General features: G+C 37.8%; 1 protein-coding gene across 8 annotated transcripts in view; it reads right to left on the minus strand.

Annotated features, from left to right (window-relative positions):
* Positions 1-26,735, minus strand: part of STARD13 (StAR related lipid transfer domain containing 13) — a 799,642-nt gene that overhangs the window by 201,547 nt on the left and 571,360 nt on the right. Inside the window, exon 1 of one of the 8 annotated variants that reach the window (XM_001367621.4) lies at positions 17,354-21,859. The exons of 6 other annotated variants lie outside the window; for them this stretch is intronic. In XM_001367621.4, the coding sequence (XP_001367658.2) occupies positions 17,354-18,044 (691 nt within the window). In that variant the 5' untranslated portion in view covers positions 18,045-21,859. Of the gene's footprint in view, positions 1-16,635; positions 21,860-26,735 lie in introns of those variants that run through there. One more of the 8 variants, XM_056825167.1, reaches the window with a different exon arrangement.

Consider the following 26,735-nt stretch of genomic DNA (forward strand, 5'->3'; position numbering starts at 1 on the left):
GGAAATAACAATCATAGGGCAGCCACTAGAATTAAGAAGGGTTGGGAAAACTTCCTGTAGAAGGTGGGATTTTGTTGGGGTTTAACTGAAGCCAGGGAAAACAGTAATCAGAGTGGAAGAGGGAGAGGGTTCCAGGCACTAGGACAGTCAGAGAAAAGGCCTTGAATGGATAAATGGAGTATTTTATTTTTGGAAGGGCAAGGAGGCCATTGTCACTGGATCATTGTCACTATTAGAGAGTAAGGTAAGAGAAGACTGGCAAGGTAGGAGGGGGGAAAGGACTGTGAATGACAAATAATGCATTTTGTATTTTACTCTGGAGGCAATAGGAGGCCAAAAAAATTTACTGAGAAGTGACTTGATTGGACCTGAGCCTTAGGACAATCACTTTAATGACTAAATGGAGGATGGATTGGGGTGAGAGGAGATTAGAGGTAGACAGACCCACCAGCAGGCTACTGAAGTCCAGCTGTGAAGTGATGAAGGTTTTCATCAGAGTAGAAACAATGTCAGAGGAGAAAAGGAGGTATATTTGAGAGATGTTGCAAAGGTGAAATCTGTTTTGGGCAATGAGAGAGATTGAGGAATCAAGGATGATTTCTAGGTTGTAAGCTTGAGGGACTGGGAGGATAGTGTGGTCCTTGAAAGAAATAGAGAAGACTGGAAGCAGGGAGGGGTTAGAGAGAAAGATAATGAGTTCTATTTTGGATATATTGAGTTTAAGGTGTCTATTGGACATCTAGTTCAAGATGTCTGAAAGGCAGGTGAGATCAGCAAAGAGATTGGGTCAAGATAGATAGATAGATATAAGGATTATCAACATAAAAATGGTAATTAAATCATGGGAGCTGATGAGATCAAGTGAAATAATATAGAGGGAGTAGATAAGAGGGCCCAGGAAAGAACCCTGAGAGACATCTATGGTGAAAGGATGAGATCTGGGAGAAGATTCAGTAAAAGAAACTAAGAAAGAATGGTTAGATAGGTAAGAGAATCAGGAGAGAACATTGGCCTAAAACCTAGAGTGTATCAATAGAGTATCAAGAAGGAAAGAGTGGTCAACAATGCCGAAGGATTCAGAGAGGTCCAAGAGAATAAAGGTAGAGGAAAGATCGCTGGATTTGTCAATGATGATTAGTAAGTTTGGAGAGCACAGTTTCCATGGAATGATACAATCAGAAGCCAGTTTGTAAGGGATCAAGAGAAGATCAAGAAGACAGAAAAAAGTGGAGGCACCTATTGTAGACAACCTTTATGAAGAGTTTGGCTGAAAAGGGTAGAAGGGATACAAGACAATAGTTGGGATGGAAAGATCAAGTGAAGGCATTTTCAGCATAGGGCATGTTTGTACCTAGTAGGGAAGGAGTCAGTAGACAGGGAAGATTGAAAGTGAAAGAGTAAGGATAGTAGAAGTGAAGATCTGTTGAGGGAGATGGGATAGCATCACTTGATGGGGCAAGAGAGATTAGTCTTGGCCACTTTATCATATAAGACAGGGATGAAGGAAGAGATAGAAGTAAAAGGCATCTGAACCATAGGAGAAGAGGGGGAAAGAGGGATTTCATGGTAAATGGCTTCAATTTTTTTTCTGGTAAAATAGGAGGCAAAGTTTTCAGCTGAGATAGTGAGGGGAGGGAAAGCCACAGGAAGTATAAGGATGGAAGAACCATAAAAATGATGGAAGAATCACTGTGGAGACTGGAATACTAAATTGAAAAGGGAGGTACAGTAGCATTGCCTAGCAGCAATGCAGGTCCAGTTGAGATTGTGTAACATAAATCTGTAAATGTCATTTGTGTCTTTTTTTTCCATCTTTGTTGAACAACACAAGTGTAAGAGTGATCCAAGACTGAAGCTTGGCTGGGCAGTATAGAGTCCTAAAGTATTAGAATCTCATTTCCCTTCCCAGAAACAGGCAAGAGCTATTGCTCCTGACACTTTGTTCCTTATGAAGACAGCCTAGAGAGGAGAGTCTGGCTTAAAATGGCACCTATGGTCTAGGCAAAACCCTGGACTCCAGTGAATGTCTAGGTAGCACCTTAGTGCTATAAGTGATCTCAATTGAAATATTCACATTTATCACTTCATTTTCCCTCTCAATAATCCTGCAAAAATGAAAAAAACAAAGTCAATAGAGGCAGATTAAGTCAATTGTCTAAAGTCAAGCAAAACACTAGTGAGGGCAAAATCACAGAAAGTAGATCTTCTGGCTTATTCTATTCCCATACTAGTCTTTGCTATTTCTCACCATCAAAAATGCAGAAACATAATATTCTACTCAATCACACATTTTTAACATTGAAAAAAGAGCCTAAAAACCAAAGAAGTTTTATAGTACCACATGTCCTCAAACCTCAGTGCACTTGTGTTCTTAGAGAAGTCAACAGACTCCTAAGAACATTGCTTTTTTGGGTCAGAGAGCCTAGGTTTAAATCTCAGCTATGCCACTTTCTACCTGTATGATTCTGGACAAATTAGTTGTCTCTAGGTCTCAATTTCCTCATCTGTAAAATTAAAGGGTCCCACTGATGAATTCTAGTGTCCCTTTCAGTTCTATGATCCATGTTCTCTTGATTATTTGATCAAATATGCAATCTTACATATGGCCCAAACCCAAAGTATTTAACATTTGTCCCTAAAGATTCCTTTTCCTGAACACATACTTTCACTCTCTCTCTCTCTCTCTCTCTCTCTCTCTCTCTCTCTCTCACACACACACACACACACACACACACACACACACAGAGTTCATCAATCTCTTTGTGTAAATACTAGGCAGGCAGCTGAGGGAGGAGTTCTGTTTATTATTTCTGATCCTGTTTTGCTGTTGGCAAAATTTCACAGACATCAGAACCTGGCAGAACATTGAAATTTTCTTCTGACTAGCTACTGTTGTCTGGGTACAAGTGCAAATCACAACTGCAGCTAAGAATGGCTTTGTGGGCTTTGGCCCTAAAAGAGGTTCAACAGAACTGCAAAATCCTAAAAATGAAACCTTCACATGGGGCTTCTAACTTAAAATAGATACACTCTAATCTCCTTAGATTCCTTTCCATGGTAGTATATAGTTGAAGTTGCAATATAATAGAAAAATATGCTGCCCTTCTTGTCCCTCCACAAACAATACAAGGCTAAATTCCTTCTTCCTCCACAAAGGTCTTCCATCTCATCAGGGAGTTCTTCTCTGAATAAGTCACATGTATCACTGGGCTTTGTGGATCCTAAGACCTTTGAGGAGATCTGGAGGAGGATGGGAATTTGGCCCCAAATGCTTTCCAGGAAGAAAAGGCTTTACTTTGGAGGAGGTGAGGTAGGGTAAGGGGGAGGAAGGGGACAGCCTGGTTTCTATACTCTGCCTGTTCCTACCTAAACATGCTAGTATTCCTGCCAAATGCCAGAATTCCAGCTGCCCTGACATTTAATTTGGACACAGTGTTCCTGATAAGACCAAGCAACTCTCAAGTGGGCAGTGAGAGGGGGCAGTAGCTGAGTTGCTGACTGGTCTGGCTTTGGCCACACAAACCTAGAATTTTAGATGTGGAAGTCATCAATAACAAGCCAGTGATGGAAATATAATCAAAGTGGGTCTATATAGAGTTCAAGTGGCTCAGTTGGTAGAGGCTCTAGAGTCAGAAGGACTGGAGTTCAAATTTGGCTTCAGATACTACTAGCTTTGTGACCATGAGCAGGTCATTTAACCCTATTTGCCTCAGTTTCCTCATCTGTCAAATGAACTGGAGAAGGAAATAGTAAAACCACTCTAGTATCTGGAAAGGAAATGCCAAATGAAGTCACAGAGTCAGATATGACTGAACAACAGCCAAATTCAATCCTTAGTACTGTGATGATGCTTAATAAATACATACTTCTTAATTATCTTGAAATAGTGCAAAGTCAACAAATAAGTCTTGAAACTTACATAAGGCCTATATTTCATGCTCAAAACCAAATGATGAACACCAAAGTCAAAATGTTTTCACCAAATCCACCTAACTTGTCATTAACTGAAGAAGTCCTTCATGTCTACCCCTGACTTCATGTCTTTACAATCATGTCTCAGTAGTAGTAACATTACATTTCAGATAGACTCCAAAACAAAGATCTGTTTCTTTCAGCATATTGATGGACAGTAGTTCTTCTACCTGATTATGACTACTGTTGAAGGAGATGATGAATTCCAAATGAATTTTATTCTTGGTATCACTGTGAAGAACAACTTAGTCTCTAGGAAAGTTGATGTCATGAGGCCGATTTCATGCTATATTAGTGAAGACAACATAATTACAATGGTCTTCACAAAACTTAGGAGAGGGAAGATGGCTGCCAGGTGTCCCAGTGGGGATTAAGAGAATTCTTGGTTCAAAACGCTCAAATCTAATGAACTGGCCCAAAATGGAACCATAATGCTGAGGAAAAAGTATTTTATTTTAATGAAAAGTAAACCAAAAAAATCTGAAACCTGAATCATTCCACTGATGAGTTAATGGTTTATAACTGCAGATTCTTCAATCTGCCAAGTTATTTTATCATGTCAAGTAAGAAGAGACTAAATACTAGATACTTAAATGAACTTTTAAATGCAAAGAAAGCCCTTACCAAAAATGGATTTTTTGAATCGTAGAACATTTCATAAATTGGAAAAAAGTTAAGATACAATTCATTTTGTATGTGAACTACATTTCTCATGTATTTGTTTTCTCTTTATAGGGACTGAGGTCCTTTTATACCAATTCTTATATACTACTGGTCATAGGTAACTTCAATATATATTGCAATCAATTGCCTGAGCATCTTATTCATTTTTTAAATGACCTGAATTTCAATTCTGTATCACATTTTTACCCACCACAGCAACGTTCATTTACCTTGGGGTTACATATGTATAAGTCCAAGATCATAATGGTCCTTTATTCACAGCTATATGGGAGTAATAAGGTAACAAAAATGTTAAAAAGATGGACTTTCACAAACATAAGTGGTGAGATCATTGAAAGCACTTTGCAAAAGCACTTTGTAATTTCCCAAATGTAATTCAGCCCAAGCTCTGCCTTCTACTCTGTTCTGTGCCCAAGTAATTGTCTGCCTGAAATGTCTGCCCAAGATATATTAATGGACTAACTAAATGGGCTGCTCATCCAGCTGTATGCCAAATTCCAGTGAATTTTCTTAATTCCTTTTTTTTATTTTAAATAGCTAGGTCCATCCAGTATTCTGGTATATTTAATTAACTAAAGAGGTCCTATAATAGTGCAGGGTTTGATGAAATATGCATACCTTCTTCCAAGAGAAGCTTTTGGATGATCTCACCATTAATAGGGAACTCTCCTTTGCTTTGGCCTTTGCTCTAGATATCTTCCCATGACAGTTAAAAAACCCTTTTGCAAATATAAATCTCTCTGTTTAACACCTTGCCTGGGGTCAATAATTTACTCTCTGGAAGAATTTGGGAATTTTCAGACCTTCAAAGTCTGTCTCATTAAACAGAGCTGGGGATGTAGCAAGAGTAGGAAATTGGATTGAATCTGGTGTATCCCCCATAATACTCTGTTCTATGTGGCATTTCTATGTAGAGGGGGGAAATGAGATTTAAAAAAAATACAACTAAATGTCACAATTATCTTGGTCTTAATACAGAATTACAGAACCACCCAGGTGGAATAACTACTGGTGAACTCATCAGAGATGGAATGGCCCTAATGTTCTTTTCTATAACTCATACCATGCTGATCCCCATTAGGGTACAACTTTGATGGAATTGGTGGTCATTAGCAGTAAGTATCCTAATGAATGAATAAATCACCCAAACAAGGGATTACATCACTACCTGTGTTTGAATCTACAGCTGATGAAATGAGACGGTGAAATTCCTTTGCAGAACTTTCTTCCAGGAGTTCTGCAAGGCTGATTTCCTTTTGGTCTTGCCAAGTTTTCTTGCCCCTATGAGGCTAGCAATAAAAACATCTCAATGGCTTTATCGGCTTCAGCTCTAACTTTTTTTTTTCCATTTAGAAACACCCTACTCAGAGAGAAAAAAAAAAACTGCAGGTAGACTGGAATGCTAATAGCTGGAGGGTTGGAATTTAGAAGGAAGACATTGTGCCTCACTCTCAGCTTTGCAAGATGCATTTAGTGAGAAATGTGTCCTTCAGGGGAAATCTATATATGACCATAAGGTCAATGATAAACATCTGGAGATTCTTTTAGTTTTCAAAAATGAGTAGCGTGGTTTTAGGTGGGCCTACCTGGAATATCATCAATGCTGGCTCTATGGCCCATTTTATCCCTTTAGTTAGGCTTAGAAAATTATAATTTGATGGTAGTAAAACATTCAGTAGGAAAAAAATGTTTATTTTAGGACATGCTTCAGTACATCCTTGATGAAAACAAATGCACAAGAAATATTATAGCTCACTTACAAACTAATTGAACACAACTCCCATCCATATTTATGGTTTTAAAAATTAACTAGGAACCCACTTGAAGTGGAAAGTTGAAATGCATAAGAAGTGTGTCTCCTCAGCTCAAAAGTACAGATACAAATGCTTAAATTAGGGGGGCTGTGACTGCAATCTTAATTCTGTGACACCTCTTACCATTGTGCATTATTAGAGCATGAGGGAGTCATTTTCAGTCAGTATTATCTCAAGTCACACAGTTAAGGTAGTCAATTCCAATGAATTTGGGAGTAAACTTAAGCCTAACTCAGATTTTAAAATGCTGGATCAGTGTTAGCTAAGCCACATAGGCTGGTTTTGTTCCTATTGATTTAGAAAGTGGTGCCATAAGAATTGGAAATTGAGGGAATGTATCAATGGGGAAAGGCTGAGCAAATTCTGATATATGATGGTGATAGAATACTATTGAGCTGTAAGAAATGATGAATAGGATGATTTCATAAAGAGCTAGAAAGATCTACATGGACTGATGCAGAACGAAATAAGCAGAACCAGGAAAACATTATACACAGCAACGACAATATTGTGGAATGATCAACTGTGAGATTTAGCTACTCTCAGCAATACAAAGATCCAGTACAATTCTGAAGGATTTATGAAAAAGAATGCTATTTGCATCCAAGGAAAGAACTGTTGGAATTGGAATACAAATCAAGGGATACTATTTTTTTTTACTTGATCTGAGTTTTTATTTTGGGGTTTTTGTTTTATATGAGTATTTTCTTACAACAATGACCAATATAGAAGTTTGATAATACAGGCATAACCCAGATCAAAACTGCTTACTCTCTCCAAGAAGGGGGAGGGAAGGAAGTGTGGGAGACAATTTGGATCTTATAACTTCAGAAATCTTATGTGGAAAATTGTTATTACACGTAATTGGTAAAATATTTTTTCTTAAAGAAAGTGGTATCACATTTAGGTTCATGTTGATTGTAAAACCTTACAGGTCAGGTCTTTTCAATAGATATTACGAAAATCCTTTTGGCATTCTGTATGAATTGATTCAGTCAACTGACCCATGCTGAGTGGTCACTATTTCTATGCTTTACTTTGGGTCATGAACTTTGATCAAATGCTGCAAATTAATATATACACTATATCCTAATTCTAGAGAATGCCTCAGTTTCACATTTAAAGGTCCTCTTCAATCTGGTCCCAATTTACCTTTCCAACCTTTCCCTATATTACTCCCCTCCTCTCTACATGCTCTGCGGTCTTGCTAAACTGTCCTTTATGCCTTAAATTTTTTTATTTTATACAGGACCCTGCATCTCCCATCTCTGCTTCTTAAGTGACTCCTTCACTCCTGTGGCCCCTTATTACCTCTAGGATCAAATATAAATTCCTGTGGCTTTTACCTTCTTCACAATCTAGTCTTTTATATCAATATACATACATTACCCTGTTTCTGTACTCTATGTTCCTGCCGTCATGTTCTACCTACTGTCCCCTCACACACCCCACTGATATTCCATCTCTCAGCTGCCTGTCATTGTACCTAATGTCCCTTTGGACAGGCAATGCTTGCCTCTACCTCTTGGCAGCTCAACATTCCAAGCTTCAGGACTCATGTGAAGCTCCACAGAGTGTGGGAGGCTTTTCCTGGTCTACCAGTGCCTTCCTTTAGTCACATTGCACAATATTTGATTTGTCTCCCTCGAATGTTCTTACAGAGGCACATGCTGTCTTCCCCAAATGTAAACTTCCAAAAGACAGGGACCATTAGTGTTCCATATAGTGTTTAGCACACAGTAGGTACTTAATAAATGCTTGTTGGTGATTGATCAATACCTAATCATATAGAGCATGTGTCCAGCCTAAAAGATGTGGCTGGTCTCCTGTTGTGGATTTTTCCTACTCTATTGCTATGGGATTTGTCAGCAAGTATATATATAGTCCTTGACCAAATGCTTTGGGCCTCAGTTTCCTCTTCTGTGAATTGAAGGGTAGGAGTGGATTACCTCCAAGGTCCCTGCCAGCTAGCACTAAATCTATGATCTCATGTTAAAAAAAACATGCACATACCTCCTATCAAAAACTCTAATAACATATTAACCTTGTCAGTAAAAAAGCAAAACAAACTCTCTCAATGAAGCATTTATAGGGTGGAGAAACACAATGATTGTTTATTCCATGGGGAAACTAAATTTATTTCCCAAAACTAAGTTCTAGTACTTGGCTTTTTTTTCTTGAAACCCAGTGGGAGAGGTCTCATAACCAGAAATATCTTAAAACCACAAAGTCCAAATTCACTCTGGGCAACCATCTTCTTCATGTCCTGCTCTGCTGTGTCCTCTCCCCAGCTAAACATTCTCACATTACCTCCAGCCACCTAACAACCCCCTAGTGGTTTCCTGTTCTTTTCCTGCTGAGAATTCCCTCCATCCCTACAGCCATGGAATATTCCACATTAGTTAAGCTCTTCTGTGTACACATGCAAGGTCTCACAGTTATTATAACCTTGAATATAGACAACTTCAAGGACCAAAGAGATTCCTAGGATTTCCACACTCCATTAAACTATCATCTCTAGCCTTGGTCAAGTCCATTTCTGAGTCCCTGAAGGTAAAAGTAGAATTCAGGAAGACCTTGTCCTAGAGCTGGAAAAAAACAAACAAAATGTTCTAATAACACTTGCTCACCATGATCTCTAGGCCTTTTTTTTTCATCATTTAGGTCAAGGAGACAGTGTACTATAGTGGGGGAAAAATGCTAGCTTTGGATCCAGATAGAATCCCATTATGGACCCTTATTAGCTTTGCAACACTGGGTAACTCATCTAATCTCTGACTCAGTTTCTTCATCTGTAAAATGTCAATAATAATAATAACAACATCAAATGAGGTGATATTCAAAAAGCCCCGAGGACCTTAAAATACTATTTGAATTGGGAGGAGTGAATAACCCTATACATCTAATAGGGGTTCTTAACCTTTTTTGTGTGTCCTGAGTCCTCTAGAAGTCTAGTGAAGCCTGTGGAAACTTTCTCAGAATGTGGTTTTTTTTTTAAATTCTTAATCTAAAAAAAATGCAAAACTTTAGAGATTATTGAAAATAAAGATGTATATTTTCCTCCTTTCAAATTTATAGAACACTTGAAATCTATCCATGAAATTCTCCCAGGTTCAGAACTCCCAAACTAACTAAAGAGCCAGAGAAAAGAATTCCACAAAGGTGGCATCAGTCTAGTCAAAATTCAAAATGCTAAGATGATATAGTTTTAACCAGTAACTCTCATAGATCTCAAGTCATCTTCTCAGAATTTTTTTTTCAGTTGTAGAGATACCCTGGAAAGGTATGGTGGTGGTGGAGACTCAAGAGGGAGGTAAAGCCATAAATATTCCATCTGGAGTCCAGCTCAAGCCAAGACAGCTGAGAAACTTCAGAGAAATTTTGAAGCTATTAGACACATGTCCCCACACTTTCCCCCAAACAGACTTACTCCATTTTTCCATCTACGTCTAGGAAGAATCTGATGATGCCACTATCTCACTCACTCCAAAGTATGAGTTATTTGTCTCCACCTAAAATCAATGTCTTCAATACTGGTGGCTAGGGAAATGCATCATAGAAACTGAGCCAATATTAAAAAGGACTTCAGAGGATATCTAATTCAATCCTTTAATTTTATAGTTGGGGAAACTGAGATTCAGGGATGGTGAAGAGACTTACTCAAGGCCATATGAGTAATAAGAAAGATAGGATTTGAAATCAGGTCTCTTTTTACTATCCTCCAATATCTCCCCTTTGTTCTCAGAGAGGCAGGGACAGGATAGGGTAAAGGGGGTAAAGTGGACCCTTTTAGGTAAACTCTTGTGAACAAATAAACATTATAAATGAGTTTGGACTTTCCTGTGCTTGAAAAGGTGTAAGGATCAAAACTGGCTGGAATGATATTCTACTCTAAAAGCCTGTGTCCAGGCAGATCCTCTTATCTTTTGCAGGCATCAACTGTGACTTTTCAATATTCTGTTTGTGATTTGGCATCAATAATAGTAACTGCCTAATTAGACTATTATTTGAATGTGCAATTTTGAAGTTCTCCCCAGTTTATGTTATCAATAAGACACAGGGGAAAGAGGTAATATTCCTTCTCCCTAACTTCTATTGTTCTAGCTTTATAGAAGATGCTATTTTAGGTAATTTCTTATGGAGACTATTATATCTCTGACATTAATTTGCTTTTTTGTCAAATCAATAGGCTTTGATTAAGAGCCTACTAGGTGCCAGGCACTGTTCGAAGTACTTAGGAGACAAAAAGGGGCAAAAACCAGTCCGAGCCTTCAAGGAGCTCACTGTCTAATGGGGGAGACAAAGAAACAAGCTATAAATAAGACAAATAGGAAATAATCAACAGGAGGAAGAGCTTCTAGGTCAGCCTCACTAGGGATGCAACAGGAGTGGGAAAATGGTTTTAACCTGTTGTAGTCCCCCATGTATATTCTCCTGCAGATAGCATTTCCACATATGGGGGAGGGATGTGATTTTTTTTTTCAAAAATACAACTATATGTTGTCATTATATTGGCCCTAATATATTTAACAGGCAGAATATATACAGGTGGGGGAAAAAACTACTGGTGAACTCACAAGAGAGATGTTTTAAGAGGGAATGAAGGAGGTCTCCTATAAAAGTTGGGATTTTAGTTGGGACTTAAAGGAAGACAGGCAAAGATGAGGATGGAGAATATTCCAAGCAAGGACGACGATGTGATCAGACTACACTTTAGGAAAATCATTTTAGTGGCTGACTTTAGGATGCATTGGAGTAGTTTTACAGTTTTGTGACCTGAAAAAAAATCAATTATGACCTCTAGAAAACTGACTTTATCTTAGTCAAACAAGAATTATGAAGAATGATATACATTCTAGAAAATCAAATAACTGAAAACTTACTTCCCTCTCCAAGAATAAATGGTTCATTTCATAAGAAAGTATACAATAGGGGACAGCTGGGTAGCTCAGGGGATTTAGAGCCAGGCCCAGAGACAGGAGGATCCTAGGTTCAAATCTGGCCTCAGACACTTCCCAGCTGTGTGACCCTGGACAAGTCACTTGACCCCCATTGCCTAGCCCTTACCACTTATTGATTCCAAGACAGAAGGTGAGGGTTTTATAAAAAAAAAAAGGGAAAAAAAAGAAAAAAGAAAGTTTACAATAAAGATTTACAAGAAAAAATGTGAAAATACATTTGTCATTATGGAATTATTTTCAAGGACACATTTCATCTTTGGAAAAGAAAGTTCTTAGCACCCTCTCATGAAATCATTATACCCTGGTTTCATCCAGAATCGAAATGATGTTTTACTGAACTTTTACACCACTATACAAATAGATGAGCAATACCAACATGGTACCAACCAAAGTCTTCCAATAGTTTCCATATTCCTCTTCCCTTAGCCTAGAGGCAAAGAATCCTTGTAATTGGAATGTCTGCTAAACTCTATACCTATACACTGAACCAAGATTAAATGAGGATCAAAACCCAAATGACCATTTCTGTGTTTTATTCTCATTGGATTATTCAATACATTAAACTGGCATTGCCCTGGTCCCCTTACAGTGCTGTTTAGGTTTTCTGCTCTGTGCTGCTGAATCTATCAGTGACTCAAGAACTAAAAAAAAAATGAAAGAACTTTCAATTACAAAAGCCGAAAACCACTAAGAATTTTTAAGAACTAAAGTACTGACTGTGTGGAAAAAAGACAAAAAGGATCCTTTTCCTCTGAAGTCTGCAGTTAGAAGTGGTAGCTGCCTACATCTGTTCAAATACCAGCATCCCTTCTCTTCAATGAGGAGATAATAAGATCTAGATTCACAATTTTGCTAAATGTAAAATTCAATATTTATATATGTCTACTTGGGTATTTCTTCATAAAAAACTCAAAATAATAATGAAATTATGCTAATTTCTACCTGATTCTAAGGCTCAGGACTATTTACGTAATTATGATATAATCTGATTCAGTTTGCTTTCCACCATTAGTCAATGCTTAGCTAACTTCATTAACCATATTTTTTTTCTATTTTCTGTTAAATGTATCCTTTATATGTTGAAATTCACTTATGAGCTATGAACATCAACAGTGTCTGACTCACTAAATATAAATCCATGACAGTTGCCACTTTATTTGCTTTAAAAAGAACTTGAGTAATCATTAATGCATTCTCATCATGGATTCTGGTCTACTGCTCCACCCTAATGTTCCCTCAATAATAATGGAGTAAGAAGGAAGGACATCTACACCTTATAAATATCATGCTCTCTCCTCCATCCAAGGTTTGGCAGAGAAAATTGGGCAAATTCTCAAAATGCTAGGCTATTATGCAGAATTTCTGCATACGGTAACCTACTACTATTTCCTCCTGTCCCTTGACAGTGTAAAAAAAATGCCTAAATTTGAAGACAGAATCTCATGAGGAAAATCCAATGAAAATTCAACTTTGATCTTTCACTAATTTCTTTAGTGTATATTTGCATTTTTTAAAATCAAGAAATTAATCTATTTGTGAGAATAAGTATACCTGTACAAGTCTATTCCCCAGTTGCTATAGAAAGGGTCTCCCTAGCCTTCTGACTGTTCTAGTATGGTAACTCACTAAATGAAGATACTTTATAGTATAATATTTTCAGAAAAAAGGGGGTTGTTTTTTTTTAATTTAAAGCTCTATTTATTAAATGAGCATTCTAGATTAAGCCTCTCCAAGTTTTCCATTTAAATTCTACTAAGTCTGTACCATGGAAGTACCAAGAGAAGAGAGAAAGTGGAAATGCCCAATATGGAAAACAACAAAGAAATACAAGCAAATAACAAATTTGGAGGAGATGATACAGGTAGCCATTCTTCCTGTCATACATTTGTGTTTCTGGGAAACTGTTGGAAGAAAAATTACAGGTCATCATGGAGGCACAGGGTCATTTCTGACCTGCTTCTAATGTTCACTTTTGGCTTCTAACACTTTGCTGTTAAATTTCTTTACTACCTACCCTTTTCTTCTTTTCCAATGTACACTGTGGGAAGAATATTGGATTTGGAATCAGAGGACCAGGGTTCAAAACTTAATTGCTACCTGCATAGAACTGAGAAAGTCATCAGCTCTCTGAACTTTAGTTTCTCCCTATGTAAAATGAGGCAATTGTACAAAGATCCCTTCTAGCTGTAAATTTATGATATCACAGATGACATAATTGAGGTCTATGGAAGTTTATCAGCATCTCATACTATTCAGTCATCTGGAAGGAGATCTGGAAGCAAAACCCACACTTCTTAATTACCGCTTTAGCCCAATTGGTCATATTGTTTCTTATAGATGACTAAGGTAGAGGAACTTTAAAAGAAGTCTGCAGTGAACTATTTAATTCTATTTTCCTAGAGAATTCTCTTACAAAGTAAAAGAACACCTAATCTGTTTGTCTTGTAAGTTTAGACTTGGATTTCCTAATATCAGTTTTCTTAAACTGTGTCTTTACCTGTAGCCAATATGATGTTTGCTTATAGAAAATACTAAGAGAATCTGACCCCTCATTGCTTCTGCAAAACACATTCTAACACAAGAAGCTAAAAGCATGTTTTAAAGTACTAGCTTACTCACACTGAAATCCCAATATACCTACCTATGAGATGAGCAAGAAGTAGGTATCAATTCACAATAAACTTCCATGAAGTAGAAGAACCTATTTTTAATATCTCCTATAATTTTAAACCAAGGCTTTATTCTCTACAAGTGGAAAAAAATCTATGGGGAAAAATAATCAGGGTCAGGAAGGTATCATAAAAAAAATTTTTGATGACTCTAAGTTGACTCATTAATTCTCTCTGGCTTTGAATAATTTTAATTCAGATCCTATGCCTCATCATTGTCCTTTCTAGTGTTCCTCTGTTTCTCCACAAAAGCCTACAAGTAGTTGAATCATCTCTATGATATTCACTGATTATTTTTCTGAAATAAGGTCAGAGGAGAGTAATTTCTTTATTATTGGTTACCCTGTACATGAATGTAATAAAATTTAAAAACAGGCAATTATATATGCAGAGTCCAAAATTACATTAACATAATGTGATAATCTTTCCATGAATTTTCTTCATTTCTCTGAATAGGATTAATGACAATATTTTCCTGATGCCACTGTCAGTATAAGCAAAGACATGAAAAGTATAAAAAAAAGCTGACGGTTATTACCCATCTCAGACACACTTAATAAATCTTAGTGGATGGATTATAGACCATAAGAGTAGCCTAACATCATATAATAGGGGGAAATGGCAATTCAGAGAAAGTTAAAAAAAAAAGGCAAAGTTTCCATACACTGGAGAAAATAAAACTAAACCAGAATCTCAAGTGTGATGGCCTACATCTGAGTCTGTAACATGATCATATTCTTGGAGGAGTATTAAATTCTGGAAATAAACCATATAAAGAAGGCCTTTTGACTTGTCATTCCCTAATTCCAAAAGTGATTCACAGGGCCATAATTTTAACATCCATGGCATTAAGATGCCTAGACAATAATCCAAATCAAACAAGTAATCCAATATAAAATTTGCATATTACATTTTAGCTACATGTTTACATGTATTTTTCCCCTCAAACCTGTGATTTCATTGGTATAGGGAACTGTGGGTGAGGAAACTCCCAAAACCAATATAGATCAGCAACTATTCTCCAAATTATAGTGTTAGAAAATGGCTTGGGGCATTGAGAGGTTAAACCAACTGAGCCAGCATCACAGTCAAAATTTGTCAGTGGTAGGAAAGAACCCAGTTCTTCCTTATTCCAAGGCTGATTCTTTATCAGTTGCCTATCTAAATTTCTAAATTATCATCTTTAATTCCTTTCTCATACTATTTGTTGTCTATTGTGCTACAATGTATTATTTGGTTTACAATACTAATAGCTATAGAGTTTACATGGTTCTAATCATGATAGTGTTGGAATTCTCTCTCATGTCCAAAATTCTTCTTTTAGCCTTTCAGTTCTTCTAAACATACACTCAGGGAAACAATATGATTCAGGGTAATATTTGTTCATGTTCAAATTCTAATTTGGCTATCTGCTACTTCTGTGACCTTAGCCAAGTCACAATCTTTCCTGGTCTTAATTTCCTCATCTAGGAAATGAGAACATTGGACAATGGCAAACTCTGAATCTAGGATTCTAATATTTGCATTCTTAAAAAGGAGATTCCCTCCCCCAATCCTTTAATTAGATATTTTAAAAAGTAAATGAGCAAGAACCTCTATGCCAAATGATGAGTATTTCATGGCCAACAGAAGATTAAATGAGATAATACATATAAAACACTGAACACTTTAAAGCCTTATGTGAAGGGCAGTTATTATCATTCAAGGGGGTAATTATATCATCTCAGATGCTAAAAATTAATCGACATTTATTTTAGATATACTTGGAAGAAATGTACTAAATGGGATTTTTAAATGACAAGACTGGATGAACACAGGCAAACATGAATCTTACAAACTGTCAGAATTACTACTTAATGAGCACCCATTCTGGTGGCAATAATAGCAAACTGTTAAGCAACTTTTGCTGAAGTCTTTAAAAACTAAAATGGATTTACTTCTGAAATTATGCCTAATGTATTTTCAAGTCAACCCACAGGGAAAGAATTCTTTTTTTCTTCCTATTCAATCAAGATTTGTACACAGGGTTTATGGAATGACATAATATCCTTCCTGAAATCAGACCTGCATGGAGGACCAGTATCCTTCACACATCACTGGTTCCTGAAACTTCACAAACAATTCCTAATTTCCAAGGAAACAATCTCATCAAATGCTAGCTACAAGAATATATATTGTTCATTTTGGATGCATTACAATAAGATCCTAATCCAATTTCCCTCTCAAAATTGGATTTCCTGTGAAGGACTGAACATTTTCCAAACCTATAGATTTATTTGGTCACTATTTTACTAAGAGACACAAGAAATTTCTGGTCTTTATATTTCACAATTTTTACTGAATCACCCTTTTCAGTTCTTTGGGTATTGTTAACTGCTTAAGAAAACAGGAGTCAAAAGTTTTTTTTTTTTTAACTAACTTCCAATTTTAATTTCCTCTTTCAACTTTCTTCCATATGTTAAAATTTTCTAAATATAGACAAGCTTTAGGGACTTTTCCTATTGATCTTCCTTTCAAGTTGAGAACAACACTCACCTAAGAAGCTTGTTGTAATCAATATTCTCCCACCTCTGCTTCAGGGAGGTAATGAAAACAGCTCCAAGTAAAGGTAAAAGGATTTGTTTTGAAGCTGGCCTATGCATTCATCTCTTCCAAGAAATAAAAAGGCAATAAATCTGTCACAAATGCTGAGATAAATATACAGAGTCAAAGAATGTGAAGTCAGTTGACAACTTTGTAGACTTCTGACAGAGCTCCTCTCATCCTCCTACCTCCAAAAGACCTCCTATAAGATCAGGGCAGGCAGGACTCTCCCTATCTCTCTGCTCCCCCTTTCTTGAATTAAAATAAGGGACTGCTTATTTAAGCAAACCAGTGTTGGTGCTTTCATATGTATGGTAAGAAACCTCCCTAAAAGCGCCAAACCCAGCTGGGCAAGGAGAAACCTTGCCCGCTTGTTTTGCTGACACCCATGGTCAAGTTCTGGGAAGCGTTTCAGCCGCCCTTGCCCTTTACCTGTGCGCTCACTGCTTCTGTTTACCTGCAGTGCCTGGCTGTCACTGTCTGCTGAGAACAGGAGCCCGAGCCAGTTCAGAAGAGAGGGAGACGCATATGCAGCCGGGGGGCACCCCGCGATTGAGCGAGCAAGATCCAAGCAGGCATACCTTACAAAATCAAAGGGTTTCCGGGGCCAGCTGGCCAAGAGAGAGGGAAGCTTCATGCAGGTGTCCTCCTCCCCTCCCGAGCCACTCACCTTGTTGGATTTTGGTCACTAGCTGATGGCGCGCGAGGATCCGGCTCATCCTGTAAGGAGAGCGCCTCATCGTCTGATCTAGCCGCAAGTACATCTCCTGGCCCTCAGGGGTCATGGGATTGAGATAGTAGCAGCCAGAGCCCGGGGTCCTGGGTACCTGTCTGAACATCTCCGCAGCTTTCTTTCTTTCTTTCGTTTTTTTTTCCCACTCCCTTTTAACCTGCCACCTCCACTTCTTTGCGCGGCTGCTTCCAACTTTACTCACAGTAGCGCAAAAGCAACAAGCCTGGGAGAGAGACGCACTGAGCAAGCCCCCCCCCCCCCTTTTTTTTAAAAGAAAAAAAAAAAGGAGTGCCAAAAGCTTACAACTCCCGAATTCCAGCCCCCCCCACCCCCCGCACCCCCGGGACTTCACGTGACCCTGGGGAACCAATGAATGGGAGGGGGGAAAATGTGAAAGTACTCCCAAGTCAGGCTGAAAGAGCCGAGCCCAGGCTGCAGCAGCCGCTTGGGACTCCCAGCCCTCCACCGCAGAGGGCAAATGCAAACAGTGGAGTCTTGCCTCCCAGCTGACTAAGCACCCAAGAGCAGCCGCAGCCGGAGAGTTAAAAGAAAGGAACTGGGGGTGGGGGGATGAAACACCTGGTAGCTCAGCTTCCATAATTTCTCTCTCTACCTGTGGCCAGGTCATCAGAGAGGGCTTCCTCAGGTATTGTCCCCCAATCAGTGCAAAAATGGCTTCAAGCAATAAAAACAGCTGCCTTTCATTGAAAAAGATGTGAACTGTGAAGATTTTTCTAGTTTAAAAAAAAAGTCAACTACATCAATGCCAGAAGAAAAATTACATAGAATTACAAAATGGTACACCCAGAAGACAGATTGAATACCAGAGGGTCTTTTGGAGAATAATGTTCCCCAAATCTCCCTTTCCTCTCTGCTTTGATTTTTCTACTTCATAGATTTACAATAACTAACATTTACAATGTCATTTCACTTCTACTATATGGTCTGATGAAATATCACCCAAAGACGAAGTAAAGACAATTTCTACTTTACCATTTAACTTTTAAGGCATATAGCAATACCAGCAACACAAATTGATTGTGAGGATGGAAGAAACTGCTCATGGGTGGGACAAAGCAGTAATCTAGAAAGTCTCCATGAAAGAGGTGGCACTGGAAGAGAAGATGGAGGAATAAGAGAAAAAAGAATGGCAGGAGCCAAACCAAGGAGGCAGGAAAAGTACAGGGTGTGTTCAGGAACTGAGAGTAATTCAGTTTGGCTGCAGCAAAGGGTACATGCATGTAGGAGAGTAGTGGGAGAAAATATTTTTCTTCCCCCCCCCCCCACTCCCCATAACATTCTGTTTGATGTGAAAAGCAGCCAAGTCTGTGGCAGTTATGTTATAGGATTCTGAGTATGGGGCTTAGTGAAAAAGGCACTTTCAGTAAGTATACAGCCAAGTTGGCCTTTCATTTGTCTGGCTCAAAGTTAAACATAGCTTGGTCTCAGGTTTATAGTCCAAACAAAGAAAAGCTCCCAATTTAAAGCTTAGAAAAGCCTAAATCAAGACATCAGCACCTCCATGTAACAAAAGGCCTTCCAGCTGCAGTCAGCCTTCACATCTCCCCTTGCTGGCTTTTTATGTTAGTTCTTTACTGAAAACCTTATCAACCTTGAGTTCTTTCCCACAAGTTACACAGTGCTTCTCTGGAACATGCACAGGAATTCCCTGGGGGAAATTAATAGCATAATGGAGGGCCTGGCATACAGCATGCCCTTTTAACTGATAACTGTAACAGTTAGTGTCCTCCACAGGTGCTACAAATGCTATGCTTCAAAGTCAGCATCAGATCTGGGAAGGAAAAAGCATCAGCTGCTGACAACTTTTTTAAAAAATCAGGATCAAAGACAAAGTGGAACTGGGATAGGTAGATGACATAGTTAAGAAAGTGGCAGAAGAGAGAGAGAAAATTTTAAGGTAACAAACAGGTAGGAAGGAGAGGAACTAGAGGAAAGGGAGAAAAGGCAGAGGGGCAGGTAAAGTGGAGAGGAGGAAGGGAACAACTCTGCCCCAAGTCTCTCTGCCTTTCTAGTAAGGAATTCTGGCAGGTGACCAAAGTGTACCCACAGAGAGGGTTCTGCATTCCCTTTTTGGCACATGTGCCATAGGTTTGCCATAGGTTCACCATATATATTATATTCTATGGCATATACTATAGCATATTCTTTGAATTAAACTTCATTTATGTATTCTTCTGATTAATGAAACATTAGACTTGTTTAATTAAATTCAAACAGCCTTATAGATAATTATCTGTACTTGGTAACTTAAGGCTCTAAACACATCCTCAGACCCACTTAGAGTAGATCACCTTTGTCCCTTGCTTTACTAAGAAGATCAAGTCCTCTGAATCTTACCTCCCCATCTCTTTGCCCTCCTTTTCCCATTCTTCAACATTTACCAACAACTAAAGTACATGCTTTCTTGCTTTTTTTTTACTTTCTTTCCTTTTTTTGTCACTGCAAAGGAGACTGCCCTAAGAAAAATGCTTTGATACTGTCTGGTAAAGCCAATGGATCTGTTTTGAAATGCTCACAAATATTTTTTAATCACAGAAAATATATAGGATCACAAAGAAAATCAATCATAGTGAAATAATTATCAAAATATATTATTAAAAAGTTGAATCCCCTGAAATCTACAGAGACATCCAGATTAAGAACACCTGAACTACATAGCTTGTATATAATCCACCGAATTTAGCTCCTAACATAATGGGAGTAACCCTGTCAGAATAACTGTGCATCTGCCTCTCATCACTTCTGTACTCAAAAGTAGCAAGGAGAAAGAAGAATGTAGGAAGGAAAGAGAATAAGCATTTTTAAGAGCCTACTATATGCCAAGTACTGTCATAAGTGTTTGATACATGATACATATCTTGTTCATTACTTCAAATGACCTGATGAGATAGATGCTATTATTATTCCATTTTAAAGCTGAGGAAACTCAAGCAGTCAGAGGTTTAATGACTTGCCCAAGGCCACAAAGCTAGTAAATGCCTGCACCTGAATTTGAATTTAGATCTTCATGACTCCAGGCCCAATATTCTATCCAGTGAACTACCTACCTGCCTCTGAATTAGATGAATTAGAGGGAAAATAGTATGTGAAGTGGAGAACTTATTGGGGGAGTAGAAGAGGGAAATCTTTAGAAAACATATAGTAGTCAGATCCCAGCACCTGTATTTCAAAGCTAATGAGTATTTATTACCAGTATGAATGCTTTATTTCAGCTGTCTTAGATACATTTTAATAATGAATGTATTGACTCTTTTTGAGAAGCACTGCAGTATCTAGGAGCCAAATTATGAAAAAAGCACTGTATGTCCTTTCCACATAAGACTGAAGGTCTTGGGGCATTTTGTTCTAAAAGCCACATGATGACAAATACTGCATTCTTTGGGTTCATACAAATGCACTGGGGCACCAACATGACATAATATTCCACAGGAGCCTGGCAGTTATCGATGGAGCCAGAGTGAAAACAAATAAACACACAAAAGCATTCTCATATTCCTGGTTGAAAGAATAATGAAATCTGATTCTGTTAAAGCAGTCTATGTATCAACAGTAGCTCCATAAAAATGGTAGGGCAAAATAGGTCTACTTCCTTGGGGGCACAGGATGGAAGAGGAAAATTTGAAGGTGCTCTGGGTAACACCCATAAATGCACTCCAAAGTTTTTATAATTTAACACATTCCAGGGTACAATATTCAATCCTGGTGGGTGACAGTACAGTCTAGTTAGCATATTATCCTAGTGACCTATGGTGAGCATTCATGTTATTCCTGTGAATTTAAAAAGTGATGTTATGTTTTTAGAAAAGAGAATTATTAGATATAAATGAGTCCTTTCAAAGTTTCTTACAAAGACATACATATTTGGTTTAAATGGTGAGTCTGTCATTTAGACTATGAGATTAGTAAATCCTTGAAAGCAGGGACCAAATCATACTTTGTTTTGTTTCCCTGATACAGGGCTTTGTATTTAAAAATACCTGGGTTCCCCTTTGTCTGAGGATGTGGAGAAAGTAGCCTACTCATCCTCCTGATCTGGTCTTTCTGAGCCCAGACTGAGATAGGTTATCTTTCTGATCTAGTGGAGTGTAAACTCCTTAGAAAATGTTTTGGGGAAATGACCCCAAAAGCAAGACAGAAAACAACTTTGGAAGATTCTAGGACACTGTTGCAATGACCAATCATGACTTCAGATGATTAGTGGTAAAGCAGGTCTACTACCTCTTGGCAGGCAGGGAACGTACTACAGGTACAGAGTGAATGAGGCATACATTTTCAGACATAGCCAATGGGGGAATTGGTGATTAGTAATGAAAAGAAAGAAAAGAGCGTCAGTGAAACATTGACACATAGAAGGAAGTTCAGAAAGGGATACAGGAAAGCAGGACAGTTTTGTTGCTTATTTTCTTAAATTCATTATTATTAATTTTTTAAATTTAAAACACTTGAAAAAGCCCATATTCAACAAAAGTTTATAGTATGTTATTTGTGTATCTAGTTGAATTGATTTATAGGAGCAATCTCTGAGATCATGTACAGAGCTTCCTTATCTGTTTCCAGACAGACATGTAGGAGCTATGAGTTCTGGTTGGGGCCATGTGTGATTCAGTGTTGAAGGGCTTAATCCTGGGGTGATGAAGTCTATTTACTAGCCACTGAACCAGAAGTGAAAATGATTCAGTGAATCTTTCAAAGGGTTCCATGTTCTCTCCCCTTTTGTCTGCAGATTGTGATGGGAATATTTTAAGCAGCTTGTCATGAGAGGTGGCAGCAATGGTGACTCTACCCCAGTATATATGCAGCCATGAGTACATGGCATAAAAAGCAAGTATCCAGCTAGACAAGCCTGAGACTGGATTTGGGCTTTTTCTTTTGTGTTTGTTCTTTCCTGACCTTAGGGGAATAAATTTGCTGAGGTGGATATATATCCAGGTTTTCAGGAGATTTTATGAGGCTCAAGAAGTTTGGAAGTTTGGAGTCTTTTTGTTCAGAACTGACTGGAATAGCAAGGGGATAGGGGAAGCCACTGGCAATGACCCCAGCACTCTTGGAGAAGATGATCTTCAAAAAAGATGAGTCTATGCCTAGCCCTTCTTACCAAAAGGCATAGACTGGTAATTGTGTGGACAGTGTAGGACAGAAAGGTAATGTACCACATCCAGAGAAAGAACTATAGGAGTAGAAACACAGAAGAAAAACAATTGCTTGATCACATGGATTGGTGGGGATATGATTGGGGGTGTAGACTCTAAACTATCACCCTGGTACAATTATCAATAATAAGGAAATAGGTCTTGATAAATTATACATGTAAAATCCAGTGGGATTGTTCATTGGCTATAGGAGCAAGGTGGGCAGAGGGAAGGGAAAGAACATGAATCATGGAACCATGGAACAAATATTCTAAATGAATTTTAAGAAAATTTTTAAATTAAAAAAAAGAAAGGTAATGTAACACTGACTATTACAGTGATCTCCAAAACTACTTTACATTCTTATAAAACTTAAGTATAAACATTCTAGGAAGGTGTAACTGTAGTAATAAGTAGAATTGTTGAATACTCTTTTATGTCTTCTATGTGCAATATTCCTTTTTAGTTTCTTTTGGTATTTCTTTTCTAAGTAGGAAATAAATACTTTTTGATACCTGATTCTCATTGTATACGGAGAGAATTTTAGAGAATTCCTCTTTCATCATCCTGGCTCTCCTCTGCACTCCAGGTTAACAACATTTATTATATATGTCATTGTCCTTCTTAAAACAAAGTACTTGGAAATGCACACTATAGACAAATCAGGTTCATTCTGACAAGCACGGAATGTTGCTACAGATCTTAACGACTCTTAATCTGGATTCTATGCTTCTAAGAAATAAAGATAAATTACCCCCATTATATATGAAAAAAGAAATGTTAGCAGATGAATTCTCAGTGACTAGAGAAGGGAAATGGTTGCCCTGGAGGACTCCCATAATCAGCAAGTCACATGCCTTCATTATGACTGTCCCATTGGTGCTGTGCCTCTCCTAAAGAGTCTGTGTTTCTCTTTGTTTCTCTCATGTTTTGGGGTTAGAGGGAAAGTGAACTAAGTTTTAAGCATCTTATTTATCCTTCTCATCTGCCTATTCTCAAGGCTAGCTGTTCTACTTCTGCTGATTCACGGAATCAAATGCCACAGCAAATACTCCAGCAATAGCCAAAAGAACAACACTGCAGTTTGACCTTTAAACAAAATGTTTTGTGTTTAAAATTTCCAAGTTTGTCTCTTGATGGATGAACACAGATTAACGCCTGGTGGAATCTAGTTTACACATGGCCAAAGGCAGGAATCTCTCCTTGTGATTTCATCCACTGCCTCCTCCTCCTCCTTTGCATACATTCCAACCTTATAAACCCATCACTGGGAATCCAAAGTAATTCTGCCTCAGAAGGAATACAAGTTTTAAAGCTTAAAAATTTGATATTCTTTAGGAATGAATTCCAAAGTTATCTCCTCCCAGAATATGTCCATCAGTTACAAAGGCTCTCTTAACATCTCTTATAATCTAAATGCTTATAAACACATAATGATAAACACATATGATAAGCATAAATATATATGTGGTTTAAAATTCAAATTGTATTTATATTAATTCTGCATTTATCCACAGGTTCTCCTGTGATTGTCTTCAATCAATATATAAATATTTGTTACATACCTGCTATATGCCAGGCTATATGCCAGTCGCTATCCTCAAAGAACTTACAATCTAAAGGACCCTTTAGGTACAGAATTTTTTTTTTTGCTCAGATCTAGAGTTAGAGAAATTCTAGTGTGGAAACTTGCCTCTACTGGTGCAAAACAGCATTCCATCTATAACAAATAGTTTCTGAGAGTTTCTTGGGGGTACTGAAAGATTTAAGTCTTTTCCCCCAGCATAAGTCCAGAAGCAGGACTTGGCAATCAGGAAGACCTAGGTTCAAAGTTGGTCTTTTATTCATTATGCCACACTGCTTGACTGTATTTAGAACATTAGAACCTTAAAGTTTGAAGAAATCTTGGAGGTTAATTAGTCTGGCCTCCACAGCTTCTATGAAAAGACTTTCAAATGAGAACTGAAAAATGCAGCACATTCATTCAACTTTTTAACAGTTCATATTTTAAAATTTTCTTATATTGAGGCAAAATGTTTTTCCTTTTAACTTACAAACATTTGTGCTAGCTCTCCTTTCTGCAGTTATGCAAAATGTCTAATGATTCTTCCACATGATAGCAATCATGCTACCCTCCCCCACATTTAATCTTCTCTTCTTCAGAGAAAACATGCTTCGTTCTTTCAATTGTTCATTGTATGCCATTGTTCCAGATCCACTGCCTGGCAATTATTTTGTTCAATTGACAGTCCTTCCTGGGCCTATTTAACCATTCTAAAAGTTTATTTTTTTTCATTTTTCTTAACCCTTCAAGTTCAACCTTATTTACCCCTGCCTCTTATTTTATTGAGATCAAGGTCCTCTGGGTTCAATTCTAATCTTCCACAGCTCCAAAATGCTACTAATGTCTTCATTTATGTTCCACAACTTCCCATTCATTTCACAGGAAATCTTCCTGTCAAAGAAGCCCTTTCACATCAGCTGTTTTCACTATCTTCTCCCAAAATCCTCTAACTTACTCTCATCATGCAGGTCTTCTCTCCCTTAAGCATTTTCAATCTCTTCCTCTTTATTGGATCTTTCTTATCAACTACAAGTATCTTAGGTTTCCCTTAGTGTAAAACTCCTTTCTTAAAAAATCCTTTGTATTCTCTTTTATCTACTCACTTTTATTGTCAGTCTTTGGCTCAACTTGTTCTTTACCTGTTTACTCCTTGCTAATCTGACTTTTGTTTCCACCACTTCCTTCTGTCCCCTTTATGTAAATATTTTTCAAAGCTCTATACTCTCTCTTTTCTTCAGGTATATACCAGTGATGGCAAACCTTTTAGAGAATGAGTGCCCAAATGACACCCTCACACCACATGTGAGCTGCCCCCTTATACCAGACAGGGGAGGGAGGGAGGGAGTGTTCTCATTGGGCTGTTGGACAGAGGGGCAGGTAATGGGAAAAAATGTCCTCAGGCATGGTGGAAAGGGGGAAGGGAGCAGTTCTCTATGGCAGGCATGCCATAGGTTCTCTAACATGGCTATATACTGTTCTTTTCAATCTCATCTGGTCCCATATCTTCAATTGTGACTTCTACATTAATGACTCCAAAAATCTGTGTTCATTAAGACTTTTTACCCTCTTTCCTGAGTTCCAGAATATTTCCAAGTGCTTCATGGTCATTTCTATTTCTTCCTTCTCATGTTTTCCCTATTTCTGTTCATTCTCTTTTTTCATATTCACTGTCTTCCCCTTAATTCATGTCCTCATTATTTTTCAGTCTTATTCCACTATGAGGCATCTTACACATATTAGATCTGAGCCTTGGACCTTCTATCTCCAGGCTTGGCTCTCTATCCACCGAGCCACGTAGCTGCCCCCAAATCATGTTTTAAATATTGTTGGAGTCTGACATGTAGAGGAATCTCATGATGAATATTTTTGTAAACTGAATATGCAATCACTACCTAAATCTGTTTCATAAATCTATAATATATTGGACATACTTAATTTCATATGTTGAATATGACTAAAGTAGCATATGCCTCAGGATTTTAAGCTGATCTCAAATCTAACTAAATTTCTTATTCAATAGTATGTTCCCATGAAGCCTGTAAACATTCAGTAAGTGTTGAGGAATCTTGATGGCTTGCAAAATGTCAGAGAAAGATGCTATAGGATTACTAATACATAGTGTCTCTCTCATACATTTAAGTCAAGCATTCCCTTGGAAAAATTCAGCTCAAGACATTAAAAACATAATGGATATTGTTTTTCTCTTTCCTTTTTTCTGACACCAAAAGATTATCAATCTGTACCGTGGGAAGAGAAAGCAATGAAGGAAAAGGAATAGTGTTAGAGCAGATCCCATAATTAGAGAATTATTAAGAGCTTGAGCCCAAGGAAAAATCCCTCTGATATCAACAAGAGCTTTGGATTTAAGTGTCAAGGGAGGTTTGAATGTGATGGGAGAGATGGTTTTGGTTAAAGGAAAAAGAAATTTTTGGAGGAAATTGTTTTACCAGTTGTGATTCAGGCACAATGAATGTTTTTGTTTGCCTAAAAATGTATCCCAAAAGGACAAGGCCCCAAATGACTTCATAATTCAGGACATTCTCCCCTGTTCATAGGAAATAGTGGTTAGCAGATTTCTCTAAAAAGCAGAATAATACTTTATTTA

Source organism: Monodelphis domestica, chromosome 4, assembly GCF_027887165.1.
Source record: "Monodelphis domestica isolate mMonDom1 chromosome 4, mMonDom1.pri, whole genome shotgun sequence".
NCBI lineage: Eukaryota > Metazoa > Chordata > Mammalia > Didelphimorphia > Didelphidae > Monodelphis > Monodelphis domestica.